Here is an 18,724-nt window from a genome sequence, read left to right on the forward strand (position 1 = left end):
GGGGAAAATAGAGGGGAAGGAGGGGAAAAATGGATAAAAGAAATGGAATGTGAGGGGGAGAGGGGTAGGAGGGGAAAAATGAATAAAAGAAATGATAGGAGGGGAAAAATGAATAAAAGAAATGGAAGGGGGAAAGAGGAGAGAAATAGGAGGAGAAAGAGGAGAGAAATAGGAGGGGGAAGAATGGAGAAGTGGAGGGGGAAGAGAGGAGAAATTGAGGTGGCTCTGCCCAGAAATGGAGGGGGAAAAGGGTGAAATAGAGGGGGAACAGGGGAAAATAGAGGGGTAGGAGGGGAAAAATGGATAAAAAATGGAAGGGGGAAGAGTAGAGAGATATAAGGGGGAAGAATAGAGAAGTGGGGGGTGAAATGGAGGGGGAGAGGGGATCAATGGAGGGGAAGTGGTGCGAAATTATGGGGAAAGAGGAGAAATAATGGGGGATGAGGGATGAAATGGAGGGGAAGAGGGGTGAAATGCAGGGGAAAGTGATCTTGTGCAGAAAAATACACATACATTGAAATTTTTCAATCAATTCATCAGCCTCGATTTCGGTTGTTATAAATGCCTTCTGCGATGTAAGCAAATCTGCTTTTAGTTGCCCTATATATGCCTCCAACAAAGATATCCTTCTATCCGTTTATTATCTAGCTTTAAATACATCAACGGTATTTGTCATAACAGAAAGTTCGGCAAGAGTGGAATCTGCTTGATTTGGAAAGAATTTTGCACCACTCAAAAACGAGGAAAATATCGCAAATTCGAGTGATTTTCACTCTTTGAAAAAATTCGAGCAAGTTTTTCAGAGGCCTACTTCTCAATAGAATTTTTTTATATGAGATGACGGAGAGCAGACCTTCCTTGAAAAAAAAAAGTAAGGATTTTTTTGTCTAAAAATATTTTTTATTTTTGTATTCAAAATTTTTTTTTTTTTGTTTTTAATATCAATTCAAAGCCTGATCTAGGGATAGAGGAACGGGCGAAGTTGAAACCATGCAATGGATAAAAGCTTCTGCCGTATCGCAACTGAAAAATGAAGAATAAAAAAATTAAAACAAAATATTTTTTTTTTAAATCATTCTCCATACAGTGGACTAGGGTTATAACGAACAAGCGGTTATAAATAATAAACGCCTATTACGAACTTTTGGTTCGAAACGATCTATCTTAGCAAAACCAAATCATTTAGTATTTTACAAATGTCTATAGGTTTTTGTTGTTGTTTTTTTTTTTTTTTTTTTTTTTGACATCGTACTTCGATACTGAAATTTAAAATATTCAAGAAATTAGACCTCGAGTTTGTTATAACCATTTTCAGCCGATTTTATCCATTTCCAAATCTACTTACACACTGCCATACAGTGGTATATGTTTCAAACAATTGCTGGCCAACTTTCGCACCAGTTGAGCCTTCTGGGGATTTCCAATGGCCAAATAATTGCCAATCCTATTGGGAGTGTCTTGCCTGAGGGTTCCATCGATGTTGAACTAAAAAGGGGGGCAGAACTTAAATAATTTTTGTTTTTTTTTTTTTTTTTGTTTTTAAAGGCCACAAGGACCTCTCATATACAAAAGTGGATTTTTTTGAGACAATTTTTAAGGGCTATTTGAGTTTCAAAGGTAAAATTCAAAACGTAAATTAAATTTGAATTTTTGAGAGATATTTTTTTCAAGGATCATCTGAGCTTCAAATGTGATTTTTTTTTGAGAAATATTTTGTAAGGATCGACTCGATCTTGGATTTTTTGAGAAATAATTTTTTACGAAATATCATATTTTCAACCGGCGATTTTCTAAGAAGTATTTCCGTACCTTTTGAGAAATAATTTTTAGAGGCCAAGGATTTTTTGAGAAATATTTTTTCAACTTTCAAACGTGGATTTTTTAAAACATATATATTTTTTTTAGGAGAATCCAATATGGAATTTTTAAACAAAAATTTTTTTAAAAAATATTTTTTAAGGACTTTCTAGGACTTTTTTTTAGGAAAATCCAATGTGGATCTTTAAAAAAATACCGAAAAATCCAAATTGAATTTAAAAAAATATTTTTTGTAAAAAAAATTCAAATTAAATTTTTTAAAAAATATTATTTAGGAAAATCCAACCTGGATTTGTTAAAAAAAATATATTTTTTAGAAAAATCCAATGTGAATTTAAAAAAAATATATATTTTTTTTAGGAAAATCCAACGTGGATTTAAAAAAAAAATATTTTTTAAGAAATATTTATTTAAGGTCTTTGAAACGTGGATTTTTTAAGAAATATTTTTTAAGGAACATTTAACTTCCAAACATGGATTTTTAGGAAATATTTTTTTAAGGACTTTGAAACGTAGATTTTTTAAGAAACATTTTTTTCAGGAACGTCCAACTTCCAAACGTGGATTTTTAAGAAATATTTTTCTAAGGACTTCGAAACGTAGATTTTTTAAAAAATATTTTTCTAAGAAATTTGAAACGTGGATTTTTTTAGAAATATTTTTTTTAATGAACATCCAATATCCAAACGTGGATTTTTAAAAAAATAATTTTCTAAGGACTTTGAAACGTGGATTTTTAAAAAAATAATTTTCTAAGGACTTTGAAACGTGGATTTTTAAAAAAATAATTTTCTAAGGACTTTGAAACGTGGATTTTTTTAGAAATATTTTCTTAAGGACTTTGAAACGTGGATTTTTTAAGAAATATTTTTTTCGGAACTTTGAAGCATGGATTTTTTTAGAAATATATTTTTAATGAACATCCAAACGTGGATTTTTAAAAAAATGTTTTTCTAAGGACTTTGAAACGTAGATTTTTTAAGAAATATTTTTCTAAGAATTTTGAAACGTGGATTTTTGGAGAAATATTTTTTAAGGAACCTCCAATTTTCAACCGGTCTTCTACTGAGAACTATTTCCGTAGGATTAACCAATCTTCAAAGGTGGATCTTTCGAGGAATAATTTTCAAGGATTTTTTGAGAAATATTTTTTTAAGAAATATTCAACTTTCAAAAATCCAACGTGGATTTTTAAAGAATCCGACGTGGATTTTAAAAAAAATATATTTTTTAAGGACTTAGAAACGCAAAATTTTTTAAAATTTAAAAATCCAACGTGGATTTTTTAATTTTGTTTTTTTAGTAAAATCCAACGTGGATTAAAAAAAATTCAGGAAAATCCAAAGTGGATTTTTAAAAAATATATATTTTTTGTAGGAAAATTCAACGTTGATTTCTAGAAAAAAACGTGGATTTTTAAGAAATATTTTTTTAAGGACTTTGAAACGTGGATTTTTAAGAAATATTTTTTTAAGAAACGTCCAACTTCCAAACGTGGATTTTTAAGAAATATTTTTTGAGGAACGTCTAACTTCCAAACGTGGATTTTTAAGAAACATTTTTTTAAGGAACGTCCAACTTCCAAACGTGAATTTTTAAGAAATATTTTTCTAAGGACTTTTATATTTTTTAGGACTTTGAAACATTGATTTTTTAAGAAATATTTTTTAAAGAACATCCAAATTAGAATTGTGGATATTTAAGAAAAAATTTTAAGGACTTTGAAACGTGGATTTTTTTAAGAAATATTTTTAAAGACTTCGAAATGTGGATTTTTTAAGAAATATTTTTTAGAAAACATCCAAATTGCAATTCTGGGTATTTAAAAAAAATTTTCTTAAGGACTTCGAAACGTGGAGTTTTTAGAAAAAAAAAATTCAAGGACTTCGAAACGTGGATTTTTTATGAAATATTTCCCCAGAATCACCTAATTTTCCAATGTGGATCTTTAAAGAAAAAAAATTTTTTTCAAGCAATATTTTTCAAGGATTATACGATTTTCGACCGCGGATTTTTCAAAGAGCATTTTTTAAGCATCATCCAATTTTAAAATTTTTTTTCTATGTTTCCTTAATCTTCGATAATCATCTTCAGGGATCTGTTAAAAAAAATAACAAATTAATATAAACGAATTATAAAAAACTATGCCTTTTTCCGGCTACTTTTTAACTATGTTCTCATAGACGTCAGCACAATTGTCAGTATCAGTCTTATAACACTGTGGGACAAAATTCAATTTTTTAACAATTACGAAAAAAACCCATCAGATTTTGAGAGAAGAGCTTAAAAAAAGAAGACACACGTATCGGCGTTTTGAAAGTTTACATCGTAAAGTAACCTAAATAGAGGGGGCAAGTTCCCTCCTCGTCAACGCTTTTGAAAATTTTCGGATTAAATTTTCCTCGAAATCCGTACATTTTAGGTATATAGGGTCTTTGGCAATATTGCAGATAAAAATACGGGGAATATTTTGCTAGAACATATTAACCCTCAAGCGGGCCAAGAAAGGGGTCTTTTTGGTCCTTTTTTTAAAAATATAGCTAAAAACTCCCTTTAAACGGAATCGTAGAAACTTAAAATATTCCACAAAAATAATTGTCATAAAATTCTACTATGGGTCCTAGAAGGCACCAAAGGTCTAAATCGTATATAAAACACACCAGGAATTCGTATATAAAACACATTTTAGGGTTAAAATCGTACTATGTTTTAGTTTGGGTAAAAATCTGCAATAAGGCATCACTTCTGAAGGATGGCGTCAAAGACAAAAATATTCTCCATCAAATTTTACTATAGATCACCAAAAGAAAGAAATCTCTATTTCCATTGCGTATCAGAAAAATATTTGCATTAATTTTACGAAAAAAATCCAAAAATATTTTCTAATTTTTTGATATTTTCTAATTTTTCCCCGAACTTTTTTCGAGTTGACGCCTGGAAGTGACATAAAATTTCATTTTAGCCAGAAGGTGTTAAAGGAAAGAATATTCTACACTAAATTCTACTATAAATCTCAGAACAGACCATATGTCTAGATACAATAGTATATAAGTAAATTATACTCTAAATATATGCACAAAATGTGAAAATTATGTGTTTGCGTTTTTTTACTGTTAATTTAACACGTTTCCATTCTAAGTCAAAATCTTCCCTTATACTACACTATTTGGGAAACACTTTAAAGGAAGATATTTTCTACATCAACTTTCATTATAAGTCACCGAAGAAAAGAAATGTATATTTCCATTGCATATCAAAAAAATATTTGCATTAGTCTTCCGAAAAAAATACAAAAATGTTTCCTAATTTTTCATCAATTTTCTTTCGGACTTTTTTCGAGTTGACGCCTAAAAGTAACATTAAATTTCATTTTAGCCAGAAGGTGATAAAGAAAGAAATATTCTGCACCAAATTCTACTATAAATCTCAGAATAGACTATTTACCTAGGTGCAATAGTTTCTATGAAATTTATATTCAAAATTTATGCACAAAATGTGAAAGTTATATGCTTGCGTTTTCTACTGTTAATTTAAGCCGTCACCATTCTAAGCCAAAATTTTCCCTAATACTTCACTATTTGGGAAACTTTTTAAAGGAAGAAATATTCTACATCAAATTTCATTATATGTCACCAAAGAAAATATATCTTTCCATTGCTTATCAAAAAAATATTTGCATTAATGTTCCACAAAAAAAAAACCAAAAATATTCCCTTAATTTTTTGATCAATTTTTTCTTGGACTTTTTTTGAATTGACACCTGAAAGTAACATAAAATATTATTTTAGCCAGAAGGTGTTAAAGAAAGAAATATTCTACACCAAATTCTACTATAAATCTCAGAATAGACCATATGTCTAGATACAATAGTTTCTATGAAAATTATATTCAAAATTTATGCACAAAATGTGAAAATTATGTGTTTGCGTTTTTTTTTTCTGTTAATTTAACACGTTTCCATTCTAACCCAAAATCTTCCCTAATACTTCACTATTTGGGAAACTTTTTAAAGGAAGAAATGTTCTACATAAAATTTCATTATAAGTCACCGAAGAAAAGAAATGTATGTTTCCATTGCATATCAAAAAAATATTTGCATTAATCTTCCGAAAAAAAAAATCAAAAATATTTCCTAATTTTTTGATCAATTTTCTTTTTGGACTTTTTTCAAGTTGACGCCTGAAAGTAACATCAAATTTCATTTTAGGCAGAAGGTGTTAAAGGAAGATATATTCTACACCAAATTCTACTATAAATCTCAGAATAAACCATATGTCTAGGTGCAGAAACTATTGCAATTATTTTCAAAATGTATGCACTAAATGTGAAAATTATGTCCTGTCTTTTTGGTACTGTTAATTTAGCACGTTTCGATTCTAAGTCAATATCTTCTCTAATACCTCACTTTTTTGGAAACTTTTTAAAAGAAGAAATATTCTACATCAAATTTCATTATAAGTCACCGAAGAAAAGAAATGTATATTTCCGTTGCATATCAAAAAAATATTTGCATCAATATTCCGAAAAAAAAAAAAACGAAAATATTCCCTTAATTTTTTTGACCAATTTTTCACCAGACTTTTTTCGAGTTGAAGTAAGTAACATAAAACTTCATTTTAGGCAGAAGGGGTTAAAAGAAGATATATTCTACACAAGATTTCACTATAAATCTCAGAATAGACCATATGTCTAGGTACAATAGTATATAAGTAAATTATACTCTTAATATATGCACTAAATTTGAATATTACGTGTTTGCGTTTTTTTTACTGTTAATTTAACACGTTTCCATTCTAAGTCAATATCTTCGTTAATACTCCATTTTTGGAAAATATTTTAAAGACAAAAACATTCTCCATCAAATTTTACTATAGGTCCCCAAAGAAAAGAAATGTCTATTTCCATTGCATATCAAAAAAATATTTGCATTAATCTTCCGAAAAAAAATTCAAAAATATTTCCTAATTTTTTGATCAATTTTCTTTCGGACTTTTTTCGAGTTGTCGCCTGAAAGTAACATAAAATATTATTTTAGCCAAAAGGTGTTAAGGGGAGAAATATTCTGCACAAGATTTTACTATAAATCTCAGAATAAACCATATGTCTAGGTGCAATAGTTTCTATGAAAATTATATTCAAAATTTATGCACCAGTGTGAAAATTATGCGTTTGGGTTTTTTTTCTGTTAATTTAACACGTTTCAATTTCAAGCCAATATCTTCGTTAATACTCCATTTTTGGAAAATATTTTAAAGACTAAAATATTCTTCATCAAATTTTACTATAAGTCACCAAAGAAAAGAAATTTCTATTTCCATTGCATATCAAAAAAATATTTGCATTAATCTTCCAAAAAAAAAAACGAAAATATTCCCTTAATTTTTTTATCAATTTTCTTTCGGACTTTTTTCGAGTTGACGCCTGAAAGTAACATAAAATCTCGTTTTAGACGAAAAGTGTAAAACGAAGAATTATTCTAAACAAAATTTCACTATACATCTCAAAAGAAACCGTATACCTAGGTGCAATAGTTTCTATAAAAATTATATTCAAAATGTATGTATTAAAATTGAAAATTATGTCCTGTCTTTTTGGTACTGATAATTCAACACGTAACCAATCCGTGTCCAAATTTTCACTTTTTCCAGGTTTTGAAAATATTTTTTTAAATTATTTGATTTTTAAATTGATTTTTTTAATAAAATAATATATCTACTCACAAAACGACACTCAATTATGGAACAGGCTCTAAAACATTTCTCCCGGCCACTGTGTGAGGGACGGCCATAGATGAGACGCAAGATTTCCGCTGTAAACAACAAAAACACATGACATTAATATCAAATTTTCAAAATTCAAAAAATATATTCCAAAAATATTTTCCACAAAATTCCAACCCACCTTGACCCACCCGATGTGAGATGGCACAGCGGCGTATTGAATCCTTTAGACGTTCTTTGCCACAAAATTCCTAGGAAGTCATTAAAAAAAAAAAAACAAATAAAATTTTCAAAATTAAAAAAATTTAAATTCAATTTTGCATTGAATTCAAACCTGCGCCGGGGCTCTCTGCAGCACAACTACAACTATGAATAAAATTCCGATTAATTTCGACATTGTGGTAATTTCGGAATCTCTTCTAATACTGTTATACCATTGCCATTACTTATTTGATTTTTATAGATTTTATATTTAATTGTGGACTGGTTATTATGTGTTCTGTTCTTGATTTTACAATTAATAAATCAGACGAAGTTGTGTATCTGTCATAGAATACAGTGGAACATGTTTAGGGAGAACACAAAATATTGCAAAAATTGTATTTTTTATACCCTGCACCATAGTATGGAAGGTATATTATGTTTGTCATTCCATTTATATACATTTTAGACCCCACAAAGTATATATATTCTTGATCAGAATATAATTCTATGTCGATTTATCAATGTCCGTCCGTCTGTGGAAATCACTCTAGCTTCCGAACGAAATGAAGTAGGTTGATAAATTTTTACTCAAATGTGTACTATGTCTGCAGGACATTTGGTATTGTAAATGGGCCATGTAAGTCGACATTTTGGTATAGCCACCATATAACGGTACCTCCCGATATTCGGTATTTTGATGATTTTAGCGACATTATTCACCGGAATTGTTTCAAATTTGATATTTAAAATTCATAACGGATACTACATCCTAAGACAGAAAATGAGTCATATAGGTCCACGTCTTCGTATAGCCCCCATATAACGCTACCTCCCAATAATCGGTATTTTGATGATTTTGGCGACATTATTCACCAGAATTGTTTCAAATTTCGCATCGGAAGTTCGTAGTGGATACTACATCCTAAGATAGAAAATTGTCTGTGCAGGTCCACGTCTTCGTATAGCTCCCATACCTACCGGCACCTCCCTATAATCGGTATTTTGATTTGATTTAAGCGTCATTATTCGACGGAATTGTTTCATATTTGGTATTTGAAGTTCGTAGTGGATACTACAGCCTATGACAGAAAATTATATGTGCAGGTCCACGTCTTCGTATAGCTCCGATATAACGGTACCTCCCAATAATCGGTATTTTGATTTGATTTAAGCGACATTATTCACCGGTATTGTTTCATATTTGGTATTTGAAGTTCGTAGTGGATACTACATCCTAAGATAGAAAATTGTATGTGCAGGTCCACGTCTTCGTATAGCCCCCATGTAACGGTACCTCCCTATATTCGGTATTTTGATTTGATTTAAGCGTCATTATTCGCCGGAGTAGTTTTAAATTACGTATTTAGAGTTCGTAATGGCAGTCTGTAACAGAAAATTGTCTATGCAGGTCCAGGCCTTCGTATAGGCCCTATATATCAGTACGTCCCTATATTCGGTATTTTGACGATTTTAGTTACAATATTCAACGAAATTGTTTGAGATGTCTTTGAGATGCCACAGCCAGTGACAGAGAGTTGTCTATGCAGGTCCACGTCTTCGTATAGCTCCGATATAACGGTACCTCCCTATATGCGGTATTTTGATGATTTTAGCTACATTATTCACCGTTTATTTCACGTTTCGAATTTACATTATATTTCCAATATTTTTATTACTATATTTTGAATAAACCTGGTGTTTATGCTTTAAGTATAAACCTAAAATTGATTTTAGTTAGAATTGCCTATTGGCCAAAATCTTAAAATCGTAAGGTGTATGGTGACTTTATTCTTTAACAATATCTTTCCCTTTGAATATGCCCTTCGCCGTTTGCGTTTAATGGCGAACAAGTAAAAAATTCCAAAAGAAAATATAACGGGAACCCCCAATTGGAATTTATTCATCATCAGCCACGAACTTAAAATACCAGATGCCCCAATTTTTACACCCCGAATAAAAACAATTATTTTGTCGATTTTTTTTTTTTTTTTTTTTTTTTTTTTTTTTTGTAAAATCACTTTTTATCTTCTCCAAATTCCGTCTCATGGCAATGCCCTGTCCAGTGACACTTTGACGGGGGAAAGTGTGACAAAACATTGGATAAAAGCTTCGGTGGTATCGCAACTAAAAACAGAAAAATTCAAAAATATTAGTTTCTATAAATCTTGTCGATAACTACGGAATCTCAATGGCGCCCGAATCAAAATCAATTTTAAACAAGTAAAAAAAAAATTAAGTTCGGCCGGGCCAAACTTTTAATACCCTCCACCCTAGGGTAAAAGAACATTAGAAAAAATGTGGCAAAAAACATTAAAATGCGAATATCGGGAGGTACCGTTATATAGGGGCTACACCAACACGTGCACCTATAATTACAATGTTTCGCCACACGAGCTAGGACCCATTATGACCCACAAATACCAACTTTTACACAAATCCGTGAAAAAATGTGGCATAAATCATCAAAATACCGAATATCGGTAGGTACCGTTATATGGGGGCTATACCAAAACGTGGACCTATACATGCAATGTTTTGCCACACGCTCAGGGACCCGTCATGACCTACAAATACCAATTTTCAGATAAATCCGTGAAAAAATGTGGCATAAATCATCAAAATACCGAATATCGGGAGGTACCGTTATATGGGGACTATACCAGAACGTGGACCGATATATCTCATTTTCAATACCAACCATCCTAGGGACAATACACACACTTGTGCCAAATTTCAAAGGTCTACGTCAAATAATGTGGGCTCTATCGTGATTTCAACAGACAGACAGACAGACGGACAGACAGACAGACAGACAGACAGACAGACAGACAGACAGACGGACATCGCTAAATCGTCTTAGAATTTTATGCTGATTATGAATATATATACTTTATGGGGTCTACGACGAATATTTAGAGGTGTTACAAACGGAATGACAAAGTTAATATACCCTCCTACCCATGGTGGAGGGTATAAAAAATTGGTGTATTATGAAATTTCCATAAATATTACTCACACATTATTATGTAGCGGCGCTGTGTGTAAACAGTGCGAAACGACCCTCTTCACCAGTTCATATTTGAAAAGATCACCGGCAGACAGTACCTTGGCAACCCTGTGCGCTGTGTCATGTTTGAGAGTTCCGTCGACATTGTACTGGAAAATAAGAAAATAAATGTGAGGTTGAAGGTCAAAAAATAATGTTTGCTTTTTTATATCCTCCGCCATACGTAGTATGGAGGGTATATTAAGTTCGTCCTTCCATTTGTAACTCATCGAAATAATAATTTTACAAATTTTTTGATCGGCATAAAATTCCTAGACGATTTAGCGCGACGATTTAGGAAGCTAAAATTTTGCACAGATCAGACTTTCATCTACAGGCAGGTCAAGTTCAAAGATGGGCTATATCGGTCCACGAGGAGGGCCGGGGTGGGATTTTAGTAGGGTGCTTGAAGACGATCGGACATTTAGATGTTTAAGTAATTTTGCGCGTGAAGTAATTAGTAGAAGGAGAAGACTTAGTGGAGGGGGTCCCCGCACATAGTGGAGGTGGGCCGGTTTGGTCCTTGGACCTTTGGGATGATTGCTGGGGTTCCTCTGTGAATGTTGTGTATCTATCTATCCGTGAGGGTAGTCCTGTTTATGTTGTGTAGTCCGTTGCTGCGGTCCCAGTGGACCCATTGTGCAGTTCGTGAGGACAGCATGTTAATTGTCATGCTTTGAGTGCGTGTTCTCTGCTGATTTTCTGTTGGTGGTGGCTGACCAGTCCCGGACTGTTTGAAGTTCAACTGGTAGTAGCATTGCTACGAAGCCTGACCGGAGGCTATATTCTGGTACGGCAGGTGCCAGGTGCCCCTAGGTCTTCGATGTTAGCCACCCTGGTGGGAGCATCGCGGTGGCTGTGGTTTAAACCCAAATCGCGGGAAGAGTGTGTTGCTCGAATGTGGAGTTGCATTACCAACCGGGTGCCTGACCCATAAAAAGGCAGGAGTTTAGATAGGCTCCGCTCCTAACCAAGGAGGCGACCGCGTCCAAATAACGTGCGAGCGAATTGGTACTCATTTTTGTGGGGCAGACGCATTGTATTCACCCGGCGCTAAGACCACTGTGAGATAGACCGCAAGGTATGTGCTCACATAAAACAAAACTCAGGTATATCGGTCCACGATAACGATACCCCTGATATTCGGTATTTTGATGATTTTAGCTACATTTTTCTAGAATCTAAAAATTCATACTAGAAGTCCTGTCTAAGCACTTTAGCCCCTAGAAGAGATAGGTTCACGAAATCGTATAGCCCACATACAACGGTACCTCCCAATATTCGATATTTCTACGATTTTAGGGACATTATTCGCCGAAGTTTCCTATTTAAAATTCGTTATAGGTACTACAGCCTACGGCCGAATTTACCTGCATTTTTATTTGTCATTTTATGATCGTTTACGAGCCTAACTTTTATGATCGTCACTAAAAACCACTTTTTCTAGGCTTGATCCTTTCCAGCTGTATTGTCAGGCAAAATTTTCTTAAAAAATCTGCGGATCATCCACCACCGGTTTCTTACAATTATCTCCTTCTGGAATTAGGTTATCAGAAATTTATATAAGTATTTATAACCGAAGGAGAATTTTCTATACGTACAAATTATTTGAGTTTTGTCTCATTTTGCTGTACCGAAATATCGAAGGCATGCAGACCTTTTTTTTCGTTGAACGGAATTTTTTTTTGCTATCCTTTTTATAGCCTACACCACAAGGTGGTCAGGTTATTATGTCTTTGTGCATATGTTTGTAACAGACAAAAGGAAACGAGATGGAACCATAGTTCCTTTTGATGATCTGCATAGAATTACATTCTGAGTCGATTTATGCATGTCCCTCCGTCCGTCTATCCGTCTGTCCATGTATTTTTGTAAACAAAATGCAGGTCGCATTTATTGCCCGATCCAGATGCAGATTTTGCACAATTCCTTTGTTTGGCCCAAGGACGAACCCTAATGAAATCGGAGAAAATCGGTCAAAATTTAGATATAGCTCCCATATATATCTTCGTCCGATTTACCTTTTATTGTGCACCAAACGTGTAATATCAGCCCGAATAGTATGGAATTTTGCACATACAACCACATTAGGTCTGAAAATAAGTATGCCAAATTTGATCGAAATCGGTTCAGATATAGCTATAGTTCCGATACATATTTTTCATCCGATTTATTATTTTTGTCCTCCGCAGCCGTAATATGCACTCCGTAACAACGATATTCAAGGAAATATATCACATACAGCTCAGAAATACATTTGCTAAATTTTATCGAGATCGGTTCAGATTTGGATATAGCTCCCACATATAACTTCGTCCGATTTACCTTTGATTGTGCACCAAACGTCTAATATTTGCCCAAATGGGATGAAATTTGGCACTTGCGACCGAATTGAGCCTAGAAGCTAGTATGTCAAATTAAGTAAAGATCGGTTCATATTTGGATATAGCTCCCACATATAACTTCGTCCGATTTACCTTTTATTGTGCACCAAACTTCTAATATTTGTCCAAATGGAATGGAATTTGGCACTTACGACCGAATTGAGTCTAGAAGCTAGTATGCCAAAGTTGATCGAAATCGGTGCAGATATAGCTATAGCTCCCGTATATATTATTCATCCGATTTGTTATTTTTGTCCTCCATAGTCGTAATATGAACTCTATAACAACAATATTTGGGGAAATATACCAAATATAGCTCAGAAATATCTTTGCCAAATTTTATCGAGATCGGTTCAGATTTGGATATAGCTCCCATATATAACTTCGTCCGATTCAGCTTTTATTGTGCACCAAACGTCTAATATTTGTCCAAATGGGATGGAATTTGGCACATACAACCGAATTGAGTCTAGAAGCTGGTATGCCAAATTTGATGAAGATCGATTCCGATTTGGATATAGCTCCCATATATAACTTCGTCCGATTTGCCTTTTATTGTGCACCAAACGTCTAGTATTTGTCCAAATGGAATGGAATTTGGCACATACGACCGAATTGAGTCTAGAAGCTAGTATGTCAAATTTGGTGAAGATCGGTTCAGATATAGCTATAGCTCCCATATATATTGTTCATCCGATTTGTTATTTTTGTCCTCCGCAGCCGTAATATGCACTCCGTAACAATGATATTCAGGGAAATATATCAAATACAGCTCAGAAATATCTTTGCCAAATTTTATCGAGATCGATTCCGATTTGGATATAGCTCCCATATATATTTTTATTCGATTTCAAACTACACACTTCGAACTAATTTTTATAAATGAACAAAAAGTCAACTTTTTGATAGCCACTCCTGAAACGCAACAAAATCTTCGTTTATGCTTAGAAAAAAAAACACAACAACAAGACAAGCAGTATTTCAGGACTTATCTGGGCAAAATATGATCCGAAAATACATTATTATAATCACTTTTCAAACAACTGCATGATCTTCTTAAGATTAAACACTTTTCAGTAATCTTTCTTTTAAAACGTTTTGAAATCATTAAAAATGTTTTAAAATTTTTTTTAAAACGTTTTGAGATCGTTAAAAATGTTCAAGTAATTTTGATGCGTGTTCATTCATTGCCGTCTGAACAGCAACTGAACCAAAGAGCGTAAGAGTGCGTGAGAGTTGAGAAGTAACGTTAGTGTGTATGAGGCAGTGCCTAACTCTCTCTCACACTCTTACGCTCTGTGGTTAGTATGTGTGAGAGTTGCCAAGCAACGCCAAATGAAAGGCCATCTAATTGTTTATAGATCGTTGAGTTGAGCGTCACGTTAAAATTTTCGCTTTGGCAAAGTCGTGCCTTCAAGTCAATTTTTATTTTCGGCAAAGAATTTTGGATCTATATTCTGATATACTCCAATTATGTGAATACGACTTCTATTTCACAATTTTATTATGGGACTTCTCTTTTTCCATTTCTTTACAATTTTTTTGTCTCATTGTACTTACGTATTGGCATTCAATCATGGAACAGGCCCGGAAGCATTTCTCATTAAAGCTTTGTGGTGGATGGAAATATATGACTCGATATATTTCGGCTGCAAAAAAAAAAACAAAATTTTGAATATCGCGATAATTCAGTTCTCTTTTTTTGGTTGGAAAAAATAGCTTACCCTTTCCCACACCCGTCTTTTGGGAACACACGCGAAAGACATTTTTCAAAGGCTCCTTGCTGCACCATTCCTGAACCTAAAAAAAAATAAAACAATTTTTTTACAGGCTCAACTTTTTTTAGAATTTCTTTTTCAAAATCCACCTCTGCCTTACAAATTTGAAATCCAATTAAAAAAATAAATAAAATTGCAACTGTTTGCATTGCAGCTATTTTGAAACGAATTTCAATACTGTTGTTGTCTGGCAAGTATGAACTTGATTTTTATATAGATTTCTAATTGAAAAAATTATGAAATTTCGAAAAAGACTGGTTTATTTCGGTTGGGGTTTTTATATTCTAAAGAAATTGCAAATTGGCCTTGGTTATTTTTGTGTGGCATGAAAGAAGATCAAAAATCGGTCATTGGACTTCAAAAAACAAAAAAAAAAAAAAACAAAACAAATGAATATTTAAGTTTAATTTGAGAACATTTGATGGAAGTTGAATTTAAGTATTGCTGATGACGATCAGGCGTCAATCATTAAAGCACGTGTGTTGTAAATTGTCCAAAAAATAATAGGAGGAGCTCTCTAGGACCAAGAAGTCTTACTAATGGAATTTTTTTCATAGTTCACATCTGCCTAAATGTCAAATTACTGTGATTTACGTCGATGGAGAGTAGAGGTCCTCTATTCGAACATTACTGGAAAAATAATAATTCGTAGGTGGATTATTGAGGACCAGAACAACGTTTGTCGAGAAGTTGATAACAAATGAATATGAAAGTTTAATTTGAGAACATTTAATGGAAGTTGAATTTGAGTATCACTGATGACGATCAGGCGTCAATCATCGAAGCACGTGTGTTATAAATTATCGAAAAAAAATAGGAGGAGCTCTCTAGGACCAAGAAGTTTAACTAATGGATTTTTTTCATAATTTGAATCTGTCAATATGTCAAATTACTGTGATTTACGTTGATGGAAAGAAGAGGTCCTCTATTCGAACATTACTGGAAAAATTATAATTCGTAGATGGATTGTTGCGGGCCAGAACAACTTTTGTCGAGAAGTTGATAACAAAAATGAATATAAAATTTTAATTTGAGAACATTTAATGGAAGTTGAATTTAAGTATTCCTGATGAAGATCAGGCGTCAATCATCGAAGCACGTGTATTATAAATTATCCAAAAAAAATAGGAGGAGCTCTCTAAGACCAGATATATTAAGGAAGTTGTACTAATGGAATTTTTTCGTGGAATTTTTTAATGGAATTTTTGCAAATATGTCAAATTTCTGTGATTTACGTTGATGGAAAGGAGAGGTCCTCTATTCGAAAATTACTGGAAAAATAATAATTCGTAGGTGGATTGTTGTGGACCAGAACAACTTTTGTCGAGAAGCTGATTACCAACTGAATATGACAGTTTAATTTGAGAACATTTAATGGAAGTTGAATTTGAATATTCCTGATGAAGATCAGCCGTCAATCATTAAAGCACGTGTGTTATAATTTGTTCAAAAAATAGGAGGAGCTGTCTAGGACCCGTTATATTAAGGAAGTCTTACTAATGGAACTTTTTTCGTGGAATTTTTTAATGGAATTTTTGCCAATATGTCAAATTTCTGTGATTTACGTTGATGGAAAGGAGAGGTCCTCTATTCGAACATTACTGGAAAAAAATAATAATTCGTGGGTGGATTATTGAGGACCAGAACAACTTTTGTCGAGAAGTTGATAACTATTGTTGATAATAATTTGAGAACATTTAATGGAAGTTGAATTTGAGTATTGCTGATGAAAAACGGCCGTCAATGATTAAAGCACGTGTGTTATAAATTATTAAAAAAAAAAATAGGAGGAGCTGTCTAGGACCAGTTATTTTAAGGAAGTCTTACTAATGGAGTTTTTTTCATAATTCACATCTGCCAATATGTCAAATTACTGTGATTTATGTTGATGGAGAGGAAAGGTCCTCCATTCGAACATTACTGGAAAAATAATAATTCGTAGGTGCATTGTTGAGGACCAGAACAACAATTTTTCCGAGAAGTTGATAACAAATGAATATTAAATTTTAATTTGCAAACATTGAATGGAAATTGAATTTAAGTATTACTGATGACGGTCAGGCGTCAATCATCGAAGCACGTGTGTTATAAATTATCCAATAAAAAAGAGGAGGAGCTGTCTAGGACCAGTTATATTAAGGAAGTCTTACTAATGGAATTTTTTTCATAATTTACATCTGCGTAAATGTCAAATTACTGTGATTTACGTTGATGGAAAGGAGAGGTCCTCTATTCGAACATTACTGGAAAAATAATAATTCTTAGGTGGATTGTTGAGGGCCAGAACAACTTTTGTCGAGAAATTGATAACTTTAGTTCATTGCAAACCAATTTACAGATTGGTAGACCTTACATTGATGAGTCTTAAATCCGAAAACGGATATATCACCGTCGACACATTTTTGAGGGCCAATGGGTTTTCGGTGGCAGGAAAAAATACTGGGATTGTTTTCGTAGCGATACGGCACCTAAGGATTTTTTTTTTTGGATCTGGAAACTGGTCTGCATGAGAGTAAAGTACGAACGGAATAATCACCAACGACACACTATTGAGGGTAATGGGTCTTCAGCGGCATTGAACTGTAAATTAATAAATGCTTTATGTTTCCCAATACGTAGATGGATTGTTGAGGACCAGAACAACTTTTGTCGAGAAGTTGAAAACTTTAGTTCATTACAAACCAATTTACGGATTGGCAGACTTGACATTGAGGAGTCTAAAATCCGAAAACTGAAATATCACCGTCGACGCATTGCTGAGGGGCAATGGGTGTTCCGCCCTATCGAACGGAGAATTTATAAATGCTTTGTGTTTCCTATTAAGTATATGATAATATGCTAGGATTATTTTCGTAGCGGTACCGAACCTTGGGAATTTTTTTTTTGGATCTGGAAACTGGGCAACATGACATCTGGAAACGGCGGCATCGATCGGAGAATTAATAAATGTTTTGTGTTTCCCATTACGCATATGATAATATACTAGGATTATTTTCGTAGCGGCACGGAACTTTGGGAATTTTTTTTGGATCTGGAAACTGGTCAGCATGGGTCTAAAGTACGAACGGAATCATCACCATCGACACACTATTGAGGGGAATGGGTTTTCGGCGGCATTGAACGGTAAATTAATAAATGATTTATATTTCCCAATACGTATAAGATTATTTTCGTAGCTGTACGACACCTTGGGAGAATTTTTTTTTTTGGATCAGGGGACTGGTAGGCATTCTAACACTGTAGAGGTTAATTTTTTGTTACCTCAAGGTATATCTTTCTGCATATAACATTTCTCAACGGTGATGCTAAGAAAACGGAGAGATTTAATTGGTCCAGCAAATCCTAAAATATCAAACTCCGCTCGAAGTCTGCTATTTTATTAAAATAAATAAGCTAAAAAAAAGCGTAGGAATGATATGGATAAGGAAAATAAAAAATAAAATCCAAAAAAAAAAAAACTGTAAAGAAAGTCCTATAGTCGGGCGGGCCGATTTTATGATACCCTACACCACTTTGCTAATTTAGTTGAGCTCCACTTAATAATTAAAAGATTTTATGGGAGAATTCAATCATACACGCTATGATTATAATTATAATTTAAAATTCAAAAGACTAAATATGCCGAAGCATTTGTATCTTTTAAATTCGGACTTGTATTGCCCATTTGGTGCACAATTAATTTGAAATCGGATCGGATCTCGATAAAATTTGGCAAAGATATTTCTGAGCTGTATTTGATATATTTCCCTGAATATCGTTGTTACGGAGTGCATA

General features: G+C 33.1%; 2 protein-coding genes across 2 annotated transcripts; both read right to left on the reverse strand.

The window, feature by feature from the left end:
• Positions 1-923: 923 nt before the first annotated feature.
• LOC131802283 (uncharacterized) lies at positions 924-8,242 on the reverse strand. The gene is made up of 5 exons (XM_059122254.1): positions 7,873-8,242; positions 7,720-7,789; positions 7,539-7,627; positions 1,346-1,485; positions 924-1,023 (listed from the first exon to the last, which is right to left on the reverse strand). Exons 1-5 carry the CDS (start codon positions 7,933-7,935, stop codon positions 942-944), a joined length of 444 nt encoding a protein of 147 aa, XP_058978237.1. The 5' UTR covers positions 7,936-8,242; the 3' UTR covers positions 924-941.
• Positions 8,243-9,722: 1,480 nt separating this feature from the next.
• On the reverse strand, positions 9,723-15,190 carry LOC131802284 (uncharacterized). The gene is made up of 5 exons (XM_059122256.1): positions 15,040-15,190; positions 14,897-14,972; positions 14,733-14,821; positions 10,759-10,898; positions 9,723-9,866 (listed from the first exon to the last, which is right to left on the reverse strand). The coding sequence occupies exons 1-5, from the start codon at positions 15,097-15,099 to the stop codon at positions 9,785-9,787; spliced, it is 447 nt and encodes a 148-aa protein (XP_058978239.1). The 5' UTR covers positions 15,100-15,190; the 3' UTR covers positions 9,723-9,784.
• Positions 15,191-18,724: the final 3,534 nt, after the last annotated feature.

The sequence above is a fragment of the Musca domestica genome, unplaced genomic scaffold (genome assembly GCF_030504385.1).
Source record: "Musca domestica strain aabys unplaced genomic scaffold, Musca_domestica.polishedcontigs.V.1.1 20, whole genome shotgun sequence".
NCBI lineage: Eukaryota > Metazoa > Arthropoda > Insecta > Diptera > Muscidae > Musca > Musca domestica.

What these genes read in the sequence shown, in the direction of transcription:
- LOC131802284 (XM_059122256.1), bottom strand. Translation starts at nt 15,099, where the DNA reads ATGCAAACAGTTGCAATTTTATTTATTTTTTTAATTGGATTTCAAATT. An exon ending in TTCAAATTTGTAAGGCAGAG is followed by an intron (nt 14,973 to 15,039) that starts GTGGATTTTGAA and finishes ATTTTTTTTTAG; the next exon opens with GTTCAGGAATGGTGCAGCAA. An exon ending in GCGCCGCTACATAATAATGT is followed by an intron (nt 9,867 to 10,758) that starts GTGAGTAATATT and finishes TTCTGTTTTTAG; the next exon opens with TTGCGATACCACCGAAGCTT.
- LOC131802283 (XM_059122254.1), bottom strand. Translation starts at nt 7,935, where the DNA reads ATGTCGAAATTAATCGGAATTTTATTCATAGTTGTAGTTGTGCTGCAG. An exon ending in CCATAATTGAGTGTCGTTTT is followed by an intron (nt 1,486 to 7,538) that starts GTGAGTAGATAT and finishes CCCCCTTTTTAG; the next exon opens with TTCAACATCGATGGAACCCT. An exon ending in ATACCACTGTATGGCAGTGT is followed by an intron (nt 1,024 to 1,345) that starts GTAAGTAGATTT and finishes TTCATTTTTCAG; the next exon opens with TTGCGATACGGCAGAAGCTT.